Genomic DNA, 22,459 nt, shown 5'->3' on the forward strand with positions numbered 1-22,459 from the left:
TGATGATAAAGGGGCGGGGCTTAATGGTGCAAATTTCACATCATCTTAACCACGCCCCCTGCTGTAAATGGCCAAAATTGTGATAGTTGTTTGGGGGGGGAATGATTGGAGATGGAAAATGAGTGGGAGGATTGCATTTAGCTCAGCTGTATACTGCAATTGTTACATGCATTTGTACTAGCTGCAATGTAGTCCTGCAGCCTGAGTCTTCCATATGTGGCCACTATTAGAGAGAACAGTAGATTTCCAAGACGCAAGGCATGCTGGGATTATAGTTCTAGAACAACTGGGAAATCACGTGTCTCCTAATCCTGCTGTATAACCTCTCAGTTTAGATTTCTCCCAACTCAGGATACTGTTACTTCAATCCAGTAATATCAGACATGGGTATAGCTGGAGATTGCAGCTTGCAACATGCTCCTTACCCCAGCTTGTGGTTGGTGCCATTGCAACTGGTTTGCTTACATGGTATATGAGATCAACACACATAAAACTGGAGAAATATATATAAGAACAGATAGGAAGAAGTAAAGCTGCAAGGTTTAATTGTGCACTAAGGAATCAAAAAAATCAACCCCCCACCTGACAGGAATACACAAATGTACTTTACTATAAGACCTTCTGAGACTAAACTGACAGAGATCAGTTCTAGCCGCGGATAATGTCAACAATGCACTTTTTTTTGCATCCTTACTGCGTCCCCTACAAGATGTTCTTACACTGCGCCCCCTGCTGACCAATGTATAGCGCAACAGGAGCGGATGTGAGATAGAACGTTTCCATGGAGATAGAACGCTCGTCTCCTTGGTGATAGAAACAACAAAACTCGCCCCCACGTGACAGGTATTCTGAGTATGAGAGTGTATGAATGATTTATACACAGGGGGATGTGATCAGACATTGTAACTAAGGTGAGTCCAGTCTGTTCCTATATAATAAAACGTGAACTTTGATGGCAACAAATTATATTATTTGCTGTGTAACCTGTGTGTAGATCTTCAGTGTGTGTAACTCTGTTTTTTGCAGGCTTTGGCATTTCCACTTGTTGGCCATATATTATGTTGTTCAATATTTTATTGTGTGCTAGCTGAGAGCTTGGCTGATGCTTCCTTGTTGTTGTTATTATAAATAATATTGTTTTAATGTTTGTATTTATAAAGTGCAGCGCTGTACATTGTGGCACAAACAAATTATAATATAAAGTTTGTGAAAGATGCACTGTGTAACCCCCACCTTCTAAATGAACACAGTTGAACCACAACTGCGCTCAGTGTGGGCACATCCTGATCCATAACAGGAGAGGAGATTGTGTTTCTGTAGTCACTGGGTCTTGTTGGTGAAATGACCCTATAGATGTATGTAGATTCAAGGGCTCACACACACACATGTGCTGTTACCCATAGCAACCAATCAGATTCCAGCTTTCATTAGTCTGGCTACACCAGACTGATATGTTCTGATATGTGATTGGTTGCTATGGGTTACAGCACATCGTTACACTGTGAATGCAATACAGTCACCAACATAAGATAACCACCGAACATGATATATTTTAAATGGCTGCCTTAAAAAAATACAGTATACACAATAAAAGAAGATGGACCCAAAGCCATATAATATCAGAATAGTGATACTGTGTCTAAAACGTGGACTTTGCCAGGAACAAACATTTCTGGGGACACATTTTCTGGGAAAGTTGTCAACTGTGGTATAGGTTAGCGTCATTTAAAGGTTCAATATTATAATATATATGGGATGAGTAATAGGATAAGAGACCAGCTCTGCGTTTAATTACACTCATGGGTGTAACTATCCGGGTAACAGCTGTTATCGGGCCCTACGATGATGATGATGCTGGTCAGTGTGCCCATCGGGGCCCCTCAGTTAGTAGGCTTCTCGCATTACTGTATTAGTATAGATATGGCAGTATCTATGTATATTATGTATTACAGTTCCCTCACTTACAGATCCTCCTGTGGACTTTGCAGATTCCTCGTCTACATCACCAGGGCCCCGATCACTGAGAATGTCGTCCGTGACTCTAGAACGCTCCATCATGTCACGGGAAAGCACAATATCTGGTGGCGGATCCAGTAAGTGGTCAAACAGCACAGATTGGGGGAATGTCCTTTTACCTCTCTATAGCAACTTGCTTGGTCTACTTAAATCGTTGTATGACTCCTAAACCAGCCAATCAGTAACACATAGAATTATCCTAATTTATAGTGTGACCTGTAATTCTATATATTGTGGGTGAGGGGTGGAGCTTGGTCCGTCGGGCCCCCGGGGTCTATTGAGAGTCCCTGGTGAGATATCATTGTGTTTCTGTGTCCTTCCCTGCAGGAGGTGCTCGTTCAACCTCACATTCTGCTCTGAGGTCTATATTAAGCTCGGCCAAGTCCGGGGCCAACACACATTCTGCCGTTTCAGGTAATTTGGGCTGCAGGAAGGGTGCGAGGTGTTGTGTCCTTGCTGCAGTCCAGGTGACACTACGGTCTGTCTCCCCTCTCCGCAGCTCAGGGTAAAAAGAAGAGGAGCGAATCGAACCCATTCAAAATCCCCCCAGATGTGGACTTCTTCCTCATCAGAGACCAAGAAAAAGAGAAAAAACAAATGGTGTGTCCCAAACTTGTATCCACGTACAAAACACACGTGGACAAACACGACTGCACTCAAACAATCTACACAAATACGCACAAAATATACACAGACACACAAATACACACAAACAAATATCCAGGCACAAAATACAAAATGCACTAATAATAATGGTAATTTTGTTGTAAGCATTACTTTACATTTTCATAAATGTGGTGCCATTGGTATCGCCAGTAAGCCCCGCCCCTTTTCCATTAAGCCCTCCCTCGCGCAGAGGGGCCGCAAGAGAGGATGATCTCGTACGCTCCTTGGTTTGAAACTGTACTGAGCACCGTTATCTATTTATGTATTTAAATGTGAGACATTTCACCTCTGAGATAGCTAACAAGGTGGGATATCCTGAAACAGCTTCCATCTATTTTCTGAAAATGACCAGGATCGCTCGTCCGTAGAGCTAACAATTTTCCAATGTTGAACTGTAAATGTAGATATATCTGTCACATTAAATGTTTTCATCGTCTCTTGACATCTGCATAGGAAAGGGAACGCAACAAGAACTTGAAGGTCCACCAAAAGACACCCAACAACACAACAATGAACGCCAAGATGGCCAGTCTGCGCAGAGAGATTGAAGAGGAGGAGCTGGAAGAGGGCGGGGCGGAGACGGCGGTGGCTGTACGAGACAATCCTTCATGGAAACTTGCAGTGACAAGAGGTCTGAGCTATGGACAGCTGGGGAAGTGACCAGTATAATAGAGAGAGATCATACATGTAGTCTCTAAATGTTCTCTAATCATTATTATTTACCTCCGTGCATTTTCAGTCATGACTATACCCGCAATGACATCATACCCCCAGCGCCAGTGCTAGGGTCCTTGGCGCCCTAGGCACAGTGTCAAAATCGGCGCCCCCCCCCCCTTTAAAAATCGGCGCCCCCCGCCGTGGGTACCCTGTCAAAATTGGCGCTGCGCTTCCCTCCCCTCAGCTCCCCTCCCCATGTCTTTCTTTATCTTACCTGCATGAAGCTGCTCCTCTCTGCTCTGTCTTCTCCCCTCCCCTCACAGACACTGTCGGGCCGTGATGATGTCATCATCATGGCTTGTCACTGTCAGTGAGCGGAGGGGAGGAGACAGAGCAGAGAGGAGCAGCTTCATGCAGGTAAGATTCATAGCCCCTTCCCCCCTCTCCTCCCCGTGGATTTCCGCACAGTTTTAAATGACCATAGTCATTTTTTATTTTTTTTTGAGGCGCCCTGCAGAGCCCGGCGCCCTAGGCAATTGCCTAACCTTGCCTAATGGGAGCGCCGGGCCTGCATACCCCACCTCTAATGATGTCATAGGCAGCTCTTGTCGCTAGTCCACGGCACCTAGCTGTTTTATTGTGGAAAGACAAGTACGAAGGAAAATAGGGTTACAATGTCTTTAAGGCAACTCCAGTCCTCAAGCCCACCTAACAGTCCAGGTTTTAAGGAGATCCATATCTGAGCACAGGTGGCTGAAACAAAATGACTGAGGCACTAATTAAGTCGCCTGTACTCAAGCGTGGATATCCTTAAAACCTGGAGTGTTGGTGGAGGGGGATCTGGAGTCGGGGAACACTGCTGTTAAGGTAACGCTTAACTGTACTGTGGTATGAAAAATATATGTCAATTAAACGATATTCGTGTTATGTGTGCTAGTAAGCAAATGTATAACTATATAGCCCTATGATGCTATTATAAAATATATTATATAGCTCTATAATCGATGTAATAGAAGCACTTCTGTTGAGCTCTATGGGAGACAGATAACAGGGAGCGAGTTGTTGGCGCCTCCTTTTCTGTGATCCTGTAGTGATATAATTAGCAACCACACTTTACTAAGCTGTATCCTGATTGGCTGTAATTCCCCTGTGTTCAGTTCTGCAACACAAACCCTACAAAGAAACGTATTTCCACTTGTTACATTTGCAGAATAGTATCAATAAAAATGGTTACAACAAAATTGCCAAAAGTTTAATAAACACTTTGTTACATAGAGAGAGAATGTCATCATATTGAACTATTTCCACTACTCTGTAAAATATTATATCATGTGATAATCATCATCATCATCATCATCATTTATTTATATAATAATAATATTCCTCACTTTAGATAAGCAGGTACAGAGGGAAAATATACATGAATATATCGATAAGAAGAGGGAAATGTTCCTCCTGCAGGTAGGACAGAAATTTTTCCATTAATGACATTATTGACAATCCCTGTGGTTTATATCTGTGTGTATTTAATTATCATTATAATTATTATTATTATTATTATTATTATTATTTATATTCACCTGTAGCCGTACAGATCTGTGTAAAATATCAGTGCTTTGCAATATCCGGTTTCTAATCATTTCCATTTACTCTTGGCTGAAGTACGTGTTATGTAGGGTGTTGGGGTTTCCGGAGTCTGACATAGATGTATCCATTCTCTATAGGATCCCATGTCTGTAGGTTTTCCCACCCAAAATATTTCATTTGCATAAAAGTTTTTCCCAATATTTAAACTCCTGACTCATTATTCTTCGAAGACGTGGGACATAGTTCCTGTAACTGATTTGCTTTTTTTGGGACCTGGGTGGGTTCTATGATCAGGACACATGTGGGAAGTAGAATCTCTGTCTGCCTGATGTTCCGTTTAGATCATTGCTACATATATATTACCCACATAATACTGCGCTGACATCCTCAGAGTATGAAAGTAAGTAACAAACTGAGGTTGTTAAAAAGTAAACTACAGAAACATTTACATTAAAACTTCTTATTCCTCTCCCTAAACTTCCAGTAGCGTTAAGCTATTTTCCGCACTATGAGGAGCTCTGCTAAACAATGTAACGCAGGAGGTGCCAGGGGCGGTGTGAGGAAAGACAGGGATACTTTTTATATATAACTTATTGTTATATATAAAAAGTTGTTATGTTTTAGCCATGGTGAGCCAAATTGTGGGAAATCCCAATTTGATTTGTTGTTCTGGTCGCTAGTACTCCCTGACGGTGAAGCGAGACGAGATTCAAAAGCTGGAAGAGATGGCGTCCGCGCAGGAGATGAAGCTGGAGAAGGCGGAGCAGTATCTGGAGGAAGACGCTGTGAGATTCGATGAGTTCCTGAAGCAGAACGACAGGAATTCGGTGGAGGCGCTGAAACAGTGAGTGTAACTGGAGACCTAGAGATCTGAGGTACATAGGACGGGTATAGATAAGATTCTGTGGTGATATCTCTAGACGGTTGTGTTATTTCCTCAATACAATATGTTCTCACATATCTGCCAGCAGTTTCCCCGGGATAGCCATTATTGAAACCCAAAAGGGGTGTGGCCTGTTAAGGGGCTTGCCTGAAAGGGGCGTGGTTAGGCTAGAATCGGGGCGTGGTTTGGGCAGATCAGGGACAGGTGACTATTTTGTCCTGCATATCTGTTTGGGAATGTTGGCAGGTGTGCTCTTGATACAGTGCCATGAATTTAGTAAACCTACAGAGAATCCTTATAATGCGTCTCTTATATCTTACTCTGCTCAGGGCCGACAAGGAAACCAAGCTGAAAATGGATCGAGTTGCTCAAATCAAGAGTCAGACGGCGCTAATGATGAATATCAAAAGGTACTAATAAAAATTATTATTTATGGTCCTATAATGAGTCAAACTGGATAACTTTTGACTCGGAAGCTGTAATTGAACTGCAGAAAGTCACTGTATTCTCTGCTAGCCTTTAGAGCATGCTGGGACTTCTGGTTCCACAACCGTTAGAAAGCCTCAGGATGTCTATGTTAATTCCTACTGCCTGAAATACGTTTGTCTGTTCCTCTGTCCAGTGACATCTCGAAGTGCGAGGAAGTTCTACGGGAATATCTGATGTATAAGGAGTTCCTCTTCCGACTCTCTCCCAAGGAATGGAAGGAGGAAGTACTGAAGAAGAAGGCGGATAAGAGAAAGTCTCTTCCTCCTGTCACCAGGGAGAAGGAAAAAAGAGCCTCCGAGGGTAAAGTGTCTGTTTCCCCCGTCATGGAGAAGAGTGAGTGTATTAATAATTATTCAGGGATGTACGGATATGCTTAAGTAGAAGTTGGGAGACTTCAGGTGTATTTAATCACTCCAAAAGAAAAATTGTGCAAAAAAAACAACTTACAGTTCCAGTAACAACCACAAGGTGGCAATGCAGAGTCATGTATTTATATATTTATATTTTTCCAAAGAAGTGTGTAGAGTAGACTATACTAGGGAAGGGTTCAGATATACCATACTGCTGTGTATACTATACATGTGCTATGTATATATTAAGAGAGGTATGTGTAATAGTGTAATTGTCTCCCATATGTGAGAGTTGAGTTTTACTCAAAAGTAGGATAATGTTAAAAGTGTTCTATTTGGCCACTTGGTGGCGCTGTCCTGCATAATTCCAGCACTGCATAATAATATGCATATAGAATATCAGAAAAAGGTTCTTTATGAAGAACAACCTCTCTTCATATGTCTTATACAGTGATATTTACCATCTTTATTAATAAGATATATTTTCGCATTAATATTTAATAATAAAGGTATTTATATACAATTTTGAATTATTTCACCTAGTTTACAGCCCTGTTCCATTACACTGTTTGTCTTATTGCTCTGGATCTTCCATTCTCTGGTTTGTGCCAGGTCCAGTCAGCACTAAACCCAACATAAATGTCCTCTTTGTTATTCAGAGTTAGAGAGCCGGGCGTCTGGACAGGGCGCTGCCAGTCGCGACTCCAATCGTCAGCCCTCTAGACTGAGTCTGAAAACGGTGGCATCCAAGATAATGTGGGTAACCTGCCCTGTGTTTGTCCCGGGGAATGATGAATCCTACACTTTTATTTGTTGAACGTCTCTGTGTATTTACACTGTGAATGCCCCCGGATGGAGCGTATTAAATGGGACATTCATAAAAATAAGAAGACGCACCGATAGCTGTGTCTCGGATACCAAGAACAGATTTTATTTGTATCACTGAGAGTAACTGGGACTGACCCCCTGTTCCCAGGACGCACTGACCTGTAGATTCTCTTTCCAGGAGCGTCGCGTCGTCCCAGGGGGGAGATAAGGGCACCTCTGAGAACTTGGTGTCCTCGGACAGCGAAGAGGTTGGTGAGAAACGTTCTCGTAATGTTAGTGAGGGTGTCTTAACCTTTTCACTGCCGACGATTGAAGGAACTAGGTCAGGCCTGGACAACCTGCGGCTCTCCAAGTGTTGTGGAACTACAAGTCCCAGCATGATGTGTAGTTCTCACCACACCTGGAGAGCCGCGGTCTGACCGGACCTGAATTGAGTGACCTGCAGTGATTGGTGAGGCCACTTGTGTAGTTGTCAGACTAAACATCTACAAATCCCACTATGCTCGTCCCTGAACCAGAGCTTAATGTAATGAGAACTGAGAGGGGTGTGGGCCTATATGCTGTTCAGCGCAACCCCGCACAACATCATTATTTTGTAACAATTTTTTCTACAGTTTTCAGCTTAAGGAACCTGTGGTTGTGGATTGTTGTGGAACCGCTGGTGGGGCATGCTGGGACTTGTAGTCCAGAAACAGCCAGAGGAACATAGTTTGCTTCTCTCTGCTCTATGACATTTCAGATAACAGAATATTATGTCTGTGTTGAACATAAGTGACCTCCATGTTTGACCTCTAACCAGGAACCGGAGTTATACTTCACTGATCCGCAGCAGCTGCTGGACATCTTCTCCGAACTGGAGGAACAGAACCTGTCTCTGATCCAGAACTCGCAGGATACTGAAGAGGCCTTGGAGGAAATCAAACACAACATTTCCGACACTGAGGAGAGAATGTAAGGATGACATAATGATGTTATATACCCGCGTATATAACAGCTGCTAGTAACTATTCACTAGAAACATTTCAACAAAATTGACTCAAAACTGGAAAAAATATAATATAATATCAAATATATAAACATTTCTGTACATTTAAGATAAGTGAGTCACAAAGCACAAAACTGTGGTTTGTGGCTGACCGTAGCCTCCGTCACCAAACCCGCTCACCGTAGCCTCCGTCACCAAACTCGCTCACCGTAGCCTCAGTCACCAAACCCGCTCACCGTAGCCTCAGTCACCAAACCCGCTCACCGTAGCCTCCGTCACCAAACCCGCTCACCGTAGCCTCCGTCACCAAACCCGCTCACCGTAGCCTCCGTCACCAAACCCGCTCACCGTAGCCTCCGTCACCAAACCCGCTCACCGTTACTTCTGTCACCAAACTCGCTCACCGTAGCCTCATTCACATTTAATATATTTTCTTTCATTGCTTTTTTTTAACTCTTTTGTGCTAACTTTTTGTTTGTTTGTTTTTTACTTTTTCGTAATTGTCGCAAAAAAATTTGTATAAGAAACAAAAATTCTCCCTGTTCATTATTTTATTGTATATTTGATGTGTTTATTTATAGGGAAAATGAGACCCAACAGCTGAAGGACCATATCGCCCATCTGAAAGATTCTATTGCGCGGGAGGAGGAGCGAGCGCTGGACCTCGAGCTGAAGTCTCGCGTGTTTACGTTCGGCGACTACAAGTCTGAGGACCAGGTGAGATTTCATTCATTCACCAAAAAGACCTAAATGACAATCAAATTGGTTCCTGATTTTTATCTCTTGATAACAATGTGTAAAAACTGAAGTCACAGTGGTTCGTTGGAGGACATTTAATGCAAAGAGTTGCGTAGCTAATTTTACACAAAAATAAAATAACACCTGGAATATCTAATGATCTCTTTTATATATGCAGTTTGCACATTATGCTGTAGATTTATCAAACGTTCTAAAAAGGAAAAGTAGAGGTGTTGCCCATAACAACCAATCAGATTCTAGCTATCATGTTTCAGAATGTACCAGATAAATGATCGCTAGAATCTGATTGGTTGCTATGGGCAACACCTCCACTTGCACCCTTTGCACTACATTATGTTGTCACTATTAGAGAAGCACCTCCCTTCTAACATGGCAAAGTGACTGACAACCAGCCAGACTTGTTGTGTAGAAAACCACTGTGTGGATTGGTTGATTCATACAAAGGGGCGGGCCATGAATCTCAATCAAATCCACTTAGTCTCAGCTCTCTGACCTATATGAGATCCCATCGGGACACTGTACAAAAGATGTAGGAGAGGCGTCAGTTGCATGTAAGCATGCAGGGAGGTTATCTGGGCTACAGAAAAATGGTGGATTGGGTATTATTAGCAGTGCTGGTCATGTGACACGTCAGTGCTAACCTGTACCTGATATATTTACCATTGACTTGGCAGGAAAAGATGCTGGCTTCTCTGAGCACGAAAGTGGAAGAAGTGTACCAGGCCTGTATCGGGGAGAACCGAGCGAACCTCAACGCTCTGCAGATGCTGATGGTGATCGAGCACCAGTTGGAAGAGTTACTGGACAACATCGAAGTGATCCCTAAGGAAAGGATAGAGATCGCCGAGAAAGCCAAAGAGAAGGAGCGGAGGCTGAGGTGCGGACTCATGACTCAGCTTAGATTTATACATAATACTCCCAGGGTGCAGGAAAATACTGCAGCGATGTCACTCACCGGACTGTGAGTGCTTCTTCCCGGACATTTAGGAACCGTGGACGTCCTCTATCCTGAGGGACTGCGCATGCGCAGCCCTTTCCAAACCTTCAGTGTATGTTCCTTTAACTTAATTGGCAGATCAGGCAACCTCCCTATATTAAGCACCTGTGGTCAACACCACGTTGCCTGATCTTGGAGTCTCATTCCCCATGAGTCTCTGAAGGTGTTCCTGTGTTTCCTTGTTTATTCAGCTCTGCTGATTCCTGTGGTTTCCAAACCACTTCTACCTCTGTGGTTTCCAAACCACTTCTGCTACTGTGGTTCCCATACCACTTCTACCATCTACTGAATCATCGTGACTGTGAGCTGATTCCTATCCGCTGCCTCCGTGCACTACAGTCTTCTAATCACTTCAACTCTACCATGTATCATTGGGACTGTTAGCTGATGCCTATCCGCTGCCTCCGTGCATTACAGGCTTCAACCACATCCACTCACCTGTTCATGATTGTGACTGCCAGCTGATTCCTATCCGCTGCCTCCGTGCACTACAGGCTTCAACCTGCAACTCGTCTGTGTTTCATCATCGTGACTGCTAGCTGATTCCTATCCGCTGCCTCCGTGCACTACAGTCTTCAACCTGCAACTCGTCTGTGTTTCATCATCGTGACTGCTAGCTGATTCCTATCCGCTGCCTCCGTGCACTACAGTCTTCAACCTGCAACCCGTCTGTGTTTCATCGTGACTGTTTGGCTGATTCCTATCCGCTGCCTCTGTGCGCTTCAGTCTTCAGTCCTTGTCAACGCTCCCGTGTTTCCTTGAGTCTGCCTCCACTATTGCTACCCGCTATTCTCCGTGATCAACAGTGCCTGTTCAACTCTGCTCTCCCGTGTCCCATCGTTACTGCACCTGCTGGTTGCTATTGGCTACCTCCGTGTTCCCGCAGAGACCCGCTGCTGCTACTCCTCAGCACTACTCATCCATCTACTGCTGATCCGCTCTCCACGCTTTCCTGTGTTCCCTGCTGGTCTACCTTCCCGTGCGCTGCACCTACTAGACCACCGCTTCACCCATCCAGGGACTTCGCATCCTGCCGGCCTCCTGCCGTTCAGGTATCTCTGCACTCCTGTCTGACTGCCTCCTGAACCACGGTATGCATACTTCTCATTGACTGTGCTGTGTATTGCATACCTTGCTGGACTGTGTTGGTTCTCCTCTGGAGTGTGCTATCCGCTGAGTCTATTGCCATCATTGACTGTGTTATCTTATGCTGGACTACTTCAAGAGACTTTCTATATTGGCAGTATTGTTCAGTCATTTATACATTTATATTGTGCATATTACTGTGGATCAAAGTCAAGGTGCCCGTGTATATATTGGGTTGCAGTCTCTCCCCGTGCACCTCCTCACATATATATTCAGTGGTACAACTTGCTAGTGGCAGACCACTGACTCCTGTTTACAGTTTCACCTGTTCCAGTATCCTCTCACATAGCAGTGGTACAACTTGCTAACGCAGACCACTGACTCCCCGGATATCTCCACTTGGATTCCATTCCTTCACTCAGACAGCGGTACAACTTGCTATCCGCAGACCGCTGATTCTCATCACCTCCTCGTTTCTGTTGGACATTCCTCCTCACTATAGCAGTGGTACAACTTGCTACCGCAGACCACTGACTACCTTCACGTGTCCTTTGTCCATACAGTTCCTCGTGTATTACTACCTCCATATTGCCAGTGCTGCTAGTCATAGACTTTCCTGAGCATCTCATCATCTGCTATTTCCTGTTCCGTGATCACCCTGCTACCAGAGTACCATATTACCACCTATACTGCTCTGGTAAGCCTATCACCTGGTGATCCCTGGGTAAAGACTCCTAGTGCCCGTGACAGTAAGATCAGGCCATGACAGACCCAGATACGGAACCTACTGCTAAAGAGATGCTGCAGCATCTGGTCAGTCGTGTGGAGCAACAGGATGCTCGCCAACAGCTGTTACTTCAATGTTACCAATCGTTAACCTCCCAAGGAACATCTGGACAGACTGTTACAGCTAGTATTGAAGCTCCTGTGCTTTCCTCCGTTTCCCCAGTGCCATCCCAGGTGTCTACAGCTCCTACGCTTCACCTGCCTACTCCGTCAAAATATGACGGGGACCCCAAAACTTGTAGAGGTTTCCTTAACCAATGTTCAGTCCATTTTGAACTCCAACCTCAAAATTTTTCTACCCATCGTTCCAGAGTGGCCTATCTTATCTCATTGTTTTCTGGACAAGCCCTGGCTTGGGCCTCCCCTCTGTGGGAAAGAAACGATCCAATTCTACAAGATAGTGCCAAATTCATTTCCACGTTCCGAAGTGTGTTCGATGAACCAGGTCGTGTGACCTCCGCTGCTTCCAGCATTCTTCGTTTGCGACAAGGCTCCCATACAGTAGGACAGTATGTCATTCAATTTAGGATCTTAGCCTCTGAACTTCAGTGGAACACTGAAGCATTAGTTGCCGCCTTCTGGCAGGGGCTCTCCGATAAAATTAAAGATGCACTGACTACCCAAGAGCTTCCTTCGTCACTAGAAGATTTGATCTCTCTTTGCCATCGTGTAGACATGAGATTTCGTGAAAGAGAATCTGAGAAAACTACTTCTGCTAAAGCACCTCTTCGTTTAAACCCTCAATTTCGTCCAGTTTCACCTTCTGTGATTCCCATGGAGATAGGACGTTCCAAATTATCTTTAGAAGAGAGGAAACGAAGAGTAAAGAATAGACTCTGTATCTATTGTGCTGATTCCACACATATGCTCAGTTCTTGCCCTAAGAAATCGGGAAATGCCAGGCCCTAACTAGTTCTGGAGAGGTGAAGTTAGGGTCCCTGGAGTCCTCTCCATTGTCTATGAAATCTAAAGTCTGCGCTTTCGATGTTACGATTTCCTTTGCTACTAAATCCTTTGAGTCACAGGCATTGATTGATTCCGGAGCAGCAGGAAATTTCATTTCTAAATCACTAGTGAATCAATGGTCCCTACCAGTGATCACTTTAAAAACACCCATTACTGTGACGGCTATAGATGGATCACGTCTCATCAATGGTCTCATCACCCAGAGTACGTCTCCAGTAACCCTTCAGATTGGTGTACTACACCATGAAGAAATTTCGTTTTTAATTCTTCCTGTTACGACAAGTCCGATTGTCTTAGGCCTTCCATGGCTTCAATGTCACTCTCCCCAGATTGACTGGCGCACCCCTCAAGTTACGTCTTGGGGGCCTGAATGTCACCATCGTTGTCTCTCTCAAGTTATTCCTCTTAAAGTACAGCAATCTTCCATCTCATCTTCCTCCCCGGGACTCCCTCCTCAGTATGCTTCATTTGCCGATGTGTTTGATAAAGCTCAGTCTGAACGTCTTCCTCCTCATCGTTCTTGGGATTGTCCGATCGACCTTCTACCTGGCAAGACTCCTCCCAGGGGTCGGGTCTATCCTCTCTCGTTACCTGAAACTCAAGCCACATCTGAGTACATACAGGAGAATCTCCAGCGTGGGTTCATTCGACCTTCCACCTCTCCCGCTGGAGCTGGGTTCTTCTTCGTCAAAAAGAAGGATGGATCATTACGCCCTTGTATAGATTTTCGTGGACTCAACGCCATTACTATCAAGAATCGGTATCCCATTCCGCTGATCACTGAGCTATTTGATCGCATCAAGGGAGCTCGGATATTTACTAAGTTGGATCTTCGTGGTGCCTACAATTTAATTAGAATCCGTTCCGGTGACGAATGGAAGACCGCGTTTAACACCAGAGATGGGCATTACGAATATTTAGTAATGCCCTTCGGGCTGTGTAATGCCCCCGCGGTTTTCCAGGGTTTCATCAATGAGATCTTTCGGGACTTATTATATGTATGTGTCGTTGTCTACCTGGACGACATATTGATCTTCTCACAGGACCTGCCTTCTCATCACCAACATGTGGCAGAGGTCCTCTCCAGACTACGGAAAAACTCATTGTTCTGTAAATTGGAAAAATGTTCATTCGAGTTACCCCAGATTCCATTCTTGGGGTATATAGTTTCCGGAGTTGGCCTGAAGATGGATCCAGACAAAGTAAATGCTGTACTACATTGGCCTCAGCCAACTACTCTTCGTGCCATCCAGCGTTTTTTAGGTTTTGCCAATTACTATAGACGCTTCATTCAAGACTTCTCATCCATTGCATCTCCCATTGTGGCCTTAACTCGGAAAGGGGCTAATACTAAGCAATGGTCATCTGAGGCTCTCCAAGCCTTTCAAATCCTCAAAGAGTCCTTCTCGTCTGCTCCCATTCTGCGACAACCTGATGTGACACTCCCCTTCTTCCTAGAAGTAGATGCCTCTAATGTGGGCTTAGGAGCTATTCTCTCCCAACGCTCGGAGCAACAAAAATTACATCCTTGTGCCTTCTACTCTCGGGGTCTTCTGCCCGCAGAGAAAAACTATACTATCGGGGACAAGGAGTTGCTGGCCATCAAAGCTGCATTAGAGGAATGGAGATACTTGTTGGAAGGAGCTCGCCATCCGGTGACGATCTTCACGGATCATAAGAACTTGTCATATTTGCAATCTGCTCAATGCTTGAACCCTCGTCAAGCAAGATGGTCTCTTTTCTTTTCCCGTTTTGAATTAATTATAACCTTCAAACCAGCTGCTAAGAACAAGAAAGCTGACGCTCTATCTCGAGCTTTTGTGACGTCCTCTGATGTAGAAGAGGTTCCCAACCATGCTATTCTAGACCCCAAATGTATTTCTCTGGCTGCTTCATCCACCAAAATGCTACCATTTGGGAAGACCCTCGTGCCTCCTACTCTGAGGAGGAAAATCCTTTCGTGGTTCCATGCCTCTCGTTTTTCTGGACACGCCGGTGAACATAAGACCTTTGAGATTCTCTCTCGTAGTTACTGGTGGCCTTCAATGAGGAGAGACGTCAAAGAGTTTATTGCTTCCTGTGATTTATGTTCTCAGTTCAAATCCTCCCGCAGAACTCCAGCAGGGTTGCTGCGACCACTACCCATTCCGTCCAAGCCTTGGACCCATATTAGTATGGATTTCGTTACTGATTTGCCACCAAGTAAGAATCACAATACTATTTGGGTAGTGGTAGACAGATTTTCGAAGATGGCTCATTTCGTCCCTCTGTCCGGTTTACCTTCCTCGTCTACTCTGGCTGAACATTTCATTAAAGAAATCTTCCGCATCCATGGATGTCCGTCTGAGATTGTGTCAGATAGAGGAGTACAATTCGTTTCCAGATTCTGGCGGGCCCTTTGTAAAACCTTGGGCATACGATTAGCACTCTCATCGTCTTACCATCCGCAATCTAACGGACAAACGGAACGAGTCAATCAAGATCTTGAGACTTTTATTAGGATGTTCTCTTCAGCCAACCAAGACAACTGGGTAGAATTGCTCCCTTGGGCTGAATTCGCCCATAACAACATGTACCATGAGTCATCATCCAAAACTCCATTCTTTGTGGTCTACGGTCACCATCCGTCTTTTCCGGAATTTCCTGCCCTCCCGCCCACCCAAGTTCCTGCTGTGGAGACTGCTTGTCAGACCTTCAAAAATATCTGGTCTCAGGTCAAAACCTGTTTAAAGAAGACATCTAACAAATATAAGTCTTTCGCAGATAAGAAGAGGCGGGCTATTCCACCACTAAAAATTGGAGATCGTGTCTGGTTATCTACCAAAAATATTCGTTTGAAGGTTCCATCTATGAAATTCGCCCCTCGTTTTATTGGTCCATATAGGATCATTCAAGTTATCAATCCAGTATGTGTTAAACTTCTTCTTCCTAAGAATCTTCGGATCTCCAATGCCTTCCATGTGTCCTTGCTCAAACCTCTCATCATCAACCGTTTCTCGACTCCTTCCTCAGCACCGCAGCCAGTTCAAGTTCATCAGGAGGAGGATTTCGAGATTACTGAGGTATTGGATGCAAAAATTTCGCGAGGAGTCCTCCGTTTCCTCGTTCATTGGAAGGGCTTTGGTCCTGAAGAGCGTTCATGGATCAAAGCTGAAGATCTTAATGCTCCTGCCCTTCTGAAGAAGTTTTATTCCAAAAATCCGGACAAGCCCGGTTCCAGGCGTTCTGTGCCCACCTTTAAAAGGGGGGGTACTGTCACTCACCGGACTGTGAGTGCTTCTTCCCGGACATTTAGGAACCGTGGACGTCCTCTATCCTGAGGGACTGCGCATGCGCAGCCCTTTCCAAACCTTCAGTGTATGTTCCTTTAACTTAATTGGCAGATCAGGCAACCTCCCTATATTAAGCACCTGTGGTCAACACCACGTTGCCTGATCTTGGAGTCTCATTCCCCATGAGTCTCTGAAGGTGTTCCTGTGTTTCCTTGTTTATTCAGCTCTGCTGATTCCTGTGGTTTCCAAACCACTTCTACCTCTGTGGTTTCCAAACCACTTCTGCTACTGTGGTTCCCATACCACTTCTACCATCTACTGAATCATCGTGACTGTGAGCTGATTCCTATCCGCTGCCTCCGTGCACTACAGTCTTCTAATCACTTCAACTCTACCATGTATCATTGGGACTGTTAGCTGATGCCTATCCGCTGCCTCCGTGCATTACAGGCTTCAACCACATCCACTCACCTGTTCATGATTGTGACTGCCAGCTGATTCCTATCCGCTGCCTCCGTGCACTACAGGCTTCAACCTGCAACTCGTCTGTGTTTCATCATCGTGACTGCTAGCTGATTCCTATCCGCTGCCTCCGTGCACTACAGTCTTCAACCTGCAACTCGTCTGTGTTTCATCATCGTGACTGCTAGCTGATTCCTATCCGCTGCCTCCGTGCACTACAGTCTTCAACCTGCAACCCGTCTGTGTTTCATCGTGACTGTTTGGCTGATTCCTATCCGCTGCCTCTGTGCGCTTCAGTCTTCAGTCCTTGTCAACGCTCCCGTGTTTCCTTGAGTCTGCCTCCACTATTGCTACCCGCTATTCTCCGTGATCAACAGTGCCTGTTCAACTCTGCTCTCCCGTGTCCCATCGTTACTGCACCTGCTGGTTGCTATTGGCTACCTCCGTGTTCCCGCAGAGACCCGCTGCTGCTACTCCTCAGCACTACTCATCCATCTACTGCTGATCCGCTCTCCACGCTTTCCTGTGTTCCCTGCTGGTCTACCTTCCCGTGCGCTGCACCTACTAGACCACCGCTTCACCCATCCAGGGACTTCGCATCCTGCCGGCCTCCTGCCGTTCAGGTATCTCTGCACTCCTGTCTGACTGCCTCCTGAACCACGGTATGCATACTTCTCATTGACTGTGCTGTGTATTGCATACCTTGCTGGACTGTGTTGGTTCTCCTCTGGAGTGTGCTATCCGCTGAGTCTATTGCCATCATTGACTGTGTTATCTTATGCTGGACTACTTCAAGAGACTTTCTATATTGGCAGTATTGTTCAGTCATTTATACATTTATATTGTGCATATTACTGTGGATCAAAGTCAAGGTGCCCGTGTATATATTGGGTTGCAGTCTCTCCCCGTGCACCTCCTCACATATATATTCAGTGGTACAACTTGCTAGTGGCAGACCACTGACTCCTGTTTACAGTTTCACCTGTTCCAGTATCCTCTCACATAGCAGTGGTACAACTTGCTAACGCAGACCACTGACTCCCCGGATATCTCCACTTGGATTCCATTCCTTCACTCAGACAGCGGTACAACTTGCTATCCGCAGACCGCTGATTCTCATCACCTCCTCGTTTCTGTTGGACATTCCTCCTCACTATAGCAGTGGTACAACTTGCTACCGCAGACCACTGACTACCTTCACGTGTCCTTTGTCCATACAGTTCCTCGTGTATTACTACCTCCATATTGCCAGTGCTGCTAGTCATAGACTTTCCTGAGCATCTCATCATCTGCTATTTCCTGTTCCGTGATCACCCTGCTACCAGAGTACCATATTACCACCTATACTGCTCTGGTAAGCCTATCACCTGGTGATCCCTGGGTAAAGACTCCTAGTGCCCGTGACAAGCGATTGTCATCATCATCTATTTATATAGCGCCAGCATATACCGTAGCACTTTGGGTAATACAGAGAGGTAAGAGGGCCGTGCTTACAATCTACAGGCGTGCCTTCAGTTCTCTGCATGGCACTAACTGTGCCAGGTGAAGGTGGTCTGTACCAGGTGAAGGTGGCCCGTACCAGCTGTACTTAGTAAAACACTATGCTGTTGGATATTCTGCTCAGCAAACATTGTTTATCAATTTATTTAGTAAACTCAGTGCACACTGCTTGCTCTGTCTTAATCAAGTTTGCCCGGGCAAAAGTGCACCCGCTGGCAAAATTACCGTGTACTATGGTGACACAAACAACCATCTATTAAATGAAGCTCCTGCTTTACCTGCGGTTACTCCGGTTTACAGCAACTAAGCACAAGAGATCCGCGCTCCGAGCTGTCCGTCATGAACATACTGTGGGCTGGATATACTACAGCCTCAATACCAGCGCCCATGTGTAACAAGAGCCAAACTAAATATATAATCTGGAAATAGTTTTCCTGCACCGTATCTGCCCCTGAGATGCAAATTGTACATTAAGTATTTAGAAGACTTAATTTTAGTTATTACTTATTCATAGAGATCTCTCTGCTCGTATTATGGTTCTTAGTGAGTGGTATAAAGTATCACTGATCTGGTATCGGAACACAGTGGATGAATTTTACTAGAGACCCAGTCAAAGGACTGAAATGCTGAGCGGATGACGTCAGGTAGATATGTATGTCTGCCCCGTAGCCGCTCACGAGCACCGCGGTCTGCCCTCTGTCTGCGCCTCCTTCATCAATCTCGTACGTTGGTTTTATGTGCGGTTTATCATCATCATTTATTTATATAGCGCCACTAATTCTGCAGTGCTGTACAGAGAACTCATTCACATCAGTCCCTGCCCCCATTGGAGCTTACAATCTAAATTCCCTACTATAGACACACTCACACAGACAGACAGACAGACAGACAGAGAGGGAGAGACTAGGGTCAATTTTGATAGCAGCCAATTAACCTACAAGTATGTTTTTGGAGTGTGGGAGGAAACCGGAGCACCCGGAGGAAAACCACGCAAACAGGTGGAGAACATACAAACTCCACACAGATAAGGCCACGGTCGGGAATCGAACTCATGACCCCAGTGCTGTGAGGCAGAAGTGCTAACCACTAGGCCACTGTGCTGCCCCAATGGGTTTATAATTCTGACAAATAAACAATCATGATAATTGATTAATCCAATTTACATCTCTTTCCTTAGACTCAGAGAGGAGAAAATTAAACAGCAGAAGCTGCACCAAGAGGAGAGGCTACGCCGGGCTTTAGAGAGGGCACAAGCGGATCCTAAGAAAACTGTAAGTGGGGAGATGTCCAAAATTTGTAAAAATGATTTATCCGCCCATTTGTTTTGTAATGTGAAGAACTGGGAATCACTTGGACTTTGTTTGATCTCTTGCAGACGGGCCGGAAGCTCATGGCACGATCCGACCCACCGGCTCTGAAGCTGAAAATTGACAAGGACCAGGATAAGATCGACAAGGAGAAGGAGGAAGCCATTTTGTTTTTCAGTTGATGTCCAATAGGGATGTGACATAAGAATTATTTTGTTGACATAGTACATGAACTTCTAGAAAGTCAGAATATTAAATAAAGGATATTATTTATGTTCTTAGTACTCTGTAGGCTTTGTCTAGTAATGTTATGCATGTACAATGTATGGGATTATTTGTATATGTCCTCAGCCACAAGTCAGTACAATGATTGCAGCATACTAGTCTGCTATATACAATGTGTAATATTCAGAGCTACGTAATGGTATACAGAGAGAGCGTGAACCTCTATAATCAGACAAGACCATAGAGAGTGAAACACAGAGACTTCCAACAATGAGAAGAGTCCTGATTAAGGTCAAAAAGCTGAGTCATTTGAGCTACTGTGACATCACTGAGTGTTGTACTGATGGGGGAGGGACCCATCCATCACATGGTTGTACTAAGGAAACAGGTATGGTGGAGGGAACTATACTGGGGGACGGTACATATGACATGGTTGCACTGGGGGAGAAGGGATGGAGAAGAACCTATCACAAGGTCGCACTGGCGGGGGAGTGACCTATCACATGGTTGCACTGGCGGGGGAGTGACCTATCACATGGTTGCACTGGCGGGGGAGTGACCTATCACATGGTTGCACTTGCAGGGGGAGTGACCTATCACATGGTTGCACTGGGGGGAAGAGATGGAGAGGAACCTATCACATGGTTGCACTGGTGGGGGAGTGACCTATCACATGGTTGCACTGGCGGGGGAGTGACATATCACATGGTTGCACTGGGGGGGGAGTGACCTATCCCAAGGTTGCACTGGCGGGGGAGTGACCTATCACATGGTTGCACTGGCAGGGGGAGTGACCTATCACATGGTTGTACTGGCGGGGGAGGGACCGATCACATGGTTCTACTGGGGGGCAGTGACCTATCACATGGTTGCACTGGTGGGGGGAGTGACCTATCACATGGTTGCACTGGTGGGGGGAGTGACCTATCACATGGTTGCACTGGCGGGGGAGTGACCTATCACATGGTTGCACTGGGGGGGGAGTGACCTATCACAAGGTTGCACTGGCAGGGGGAGTGACCTATCACATTGTTGCACTGGCAGGGGGAGTGACCTATCACATGGTTGCACTGGGGGGGCAGTGACCTACCACAAGGTTGTACTGGCGGGGGGAGTGACCTATCACATGGTTGCACTGGTGGGGGGAGTGACCTATCACATGGTTGCACTGGCGGGGGAGTGACCTATCACATGGTTGCACTGGCGGGGGAGTGACCTATCACATGGTTGCACTGGGGGGGGAGTGACCTATCACAAGGTTGCACTGGCAGGGGGAGTGACCTATCACATTGTTGCACTGGCAGGGGGAGTGACCTATCACATGGCTGTACTGGGGGGGCAGTGACCTACCACAAGGTTGTACTGGCAGGGGAGTGAACGATCACATGGTTCTACTGGGGGGCAGTGACCTATCACATGGTTGCACTGGCGGGGGGAGTGACCTATCACATGGTTGCACTGGTGGGGGGAGTGACCTATCACATGGTTGCACTGGTGAGGGAGTGACCTATCACATGGTTGCACTGGTGGGGGGAGTGACCTATCACATGGTTGCACTGGTGGGGGGAGTGACCTATCACATGGTTGCACTGGTGGGGGAGTGACCTATCACATGGTTGCACTGGCGGGGGAGTGACGTATCACATGGTTGTATTGGTAAAGGATGATGTGAAAAGGAAACTAATCTGTTTTGGTGCCGTTTCCCAGCAACAGCTGGACCTCAGCAGTAATGTCAATGAGTTTCCAGACAATGGGACAGATCTAGTGTTCACCACAATATACAGATCCACAGGACACACACGGTAACACTGCTACAAGCCACAGACTGGGCATTTGCCTTCATCTGCTAAACGGTTACAATAATGAATATTTTCGATTGCTCTGTGCGTTATATTTTTCTCCTGGCTCCACTTTTATAAACGGTATAACGGCAGTATTTGCTCACCAGGTTACAGTGCTGTACCTGTCTACACCCAGTGATGTCCCATGGGCCTCAGACATGGCTATTTCCCCATAAGTTACAACCTCAAATAGTAATTCAGCAAGGAAAATAAAACCTGACCCCACTCTGTGTAAATGATCGGTCAATAAACGGTTCCACCATTATTCTCCAGTGTTTTGTTTTTTTTTACCAACAGAGGTTTGAAATATCAAATAGATTTTTTTTATTCAATTTAGTGTACTTTTAGGAATCTGTACCTCAAGTGTAGGATGGTGATTCCTGTAGCACCCACAATGAGCTTTAATAGAGGCAATAGGTTACCCACTAAGTATTAGATTTGCACAGACTGTATATTGCAGGCATAACAAACTCCAGTTCCTCATAGCTTAGGCCCCTCCCACGAGGAGCCAGTACACTGTGTAATGCTAGCCACACACATTGTGACATGTACATGAAGCCTAAATACGGTTATGTTAATAACGCAGCCGATCTACCAAGTGCCAGCAATAAATTCATTATATGAAATAATAGACTCCCTCTGCTGTGTGGAAGCTATTGGTTCACTTAAATTGTAAAGTCATACGGTATATTATTATAACTCTGCCCAGGTAGTATGTTCTGGATCATGTTGATGTGTTGAATGATTTACATTTAAACATAATTACATAAAAGTCAATTAAAAAAAAAAAAAAAAAA

At 45.3% G+C, this 22,459-nt stretch overlaps 1 protein-coding gene across 4 annotated transcripts; it reads left to right on the forward strand.

Annotated features, from left to right (window-relative positions):
* The first annotated feature begins 691 nt into the window (after positions 1 to 691).
* CFAP100 (cilia and flagella associated protein 100) lies at positions 692 to 19,880 on the forward strand. Of its 4 annotated transcripts, none has more exons than XM_075183656.1 (16): positions 692 to 843; positions 1,989 to 2,093; positions 2,344 to 2,430; positions 2,516 to 2,616; positions 3,136 to 3,313; positions 4,733 to 4,800; positions 5,607 to 5,770; positions 6,139 to 6,219; positions 6,432 to 6,631; positions 7,308 to 7,404; positions 7,655 to 7,724; positions 8,276 to 8,427; positions 9,043 to 9,178; positions 9,895 to 10,097; positions 19,467 to 19,560; positions 19,665 to 19,880. In XM_075183656.1, the coding sequence occupies exons 2-16, from the start codon at positions 2,027 to 2,029 to the stop codon at positions 19,776 to 19,778; spliced, it is 1,812 nt and encodes a 603-aa protein (XP_075039757.1). In that variant the 5' UTR covers positions 692 to 843; positions 1,989 to 2,026; the 3' UTR covers positions 19,779 to 19,880. The 4 variants fall into 4 exon arrangements, with proteins under 4 accessions (XP_075039757.1, XP_075039755.1, XP_075039756.1 ...); XM_075183654.1 differs by having other exon boundaries at positions 826 to 911; XM_075183655.1 differs by having other exon boundaries at positions 843 to 911; positions 1,953 to 2,093.
* Positions 19,881 to 22,459: the final 2,579 nt, after the last annotated feature.

Source organism: Mixophyes fleayi, chromosome 8 (assembly GCF_038048845.1).
Source record: "Mixophyes fleayi isolate aMixFle1 chromosome 8, aMixFle1.hap1, whole genome shotgun sequence".
Lineage (NCBI taxonomy): Eukaryota > Metazoa > Chordata > Amphibia > Anura > Limnodynastidae > Mixophyes > Mixophyes fleayi.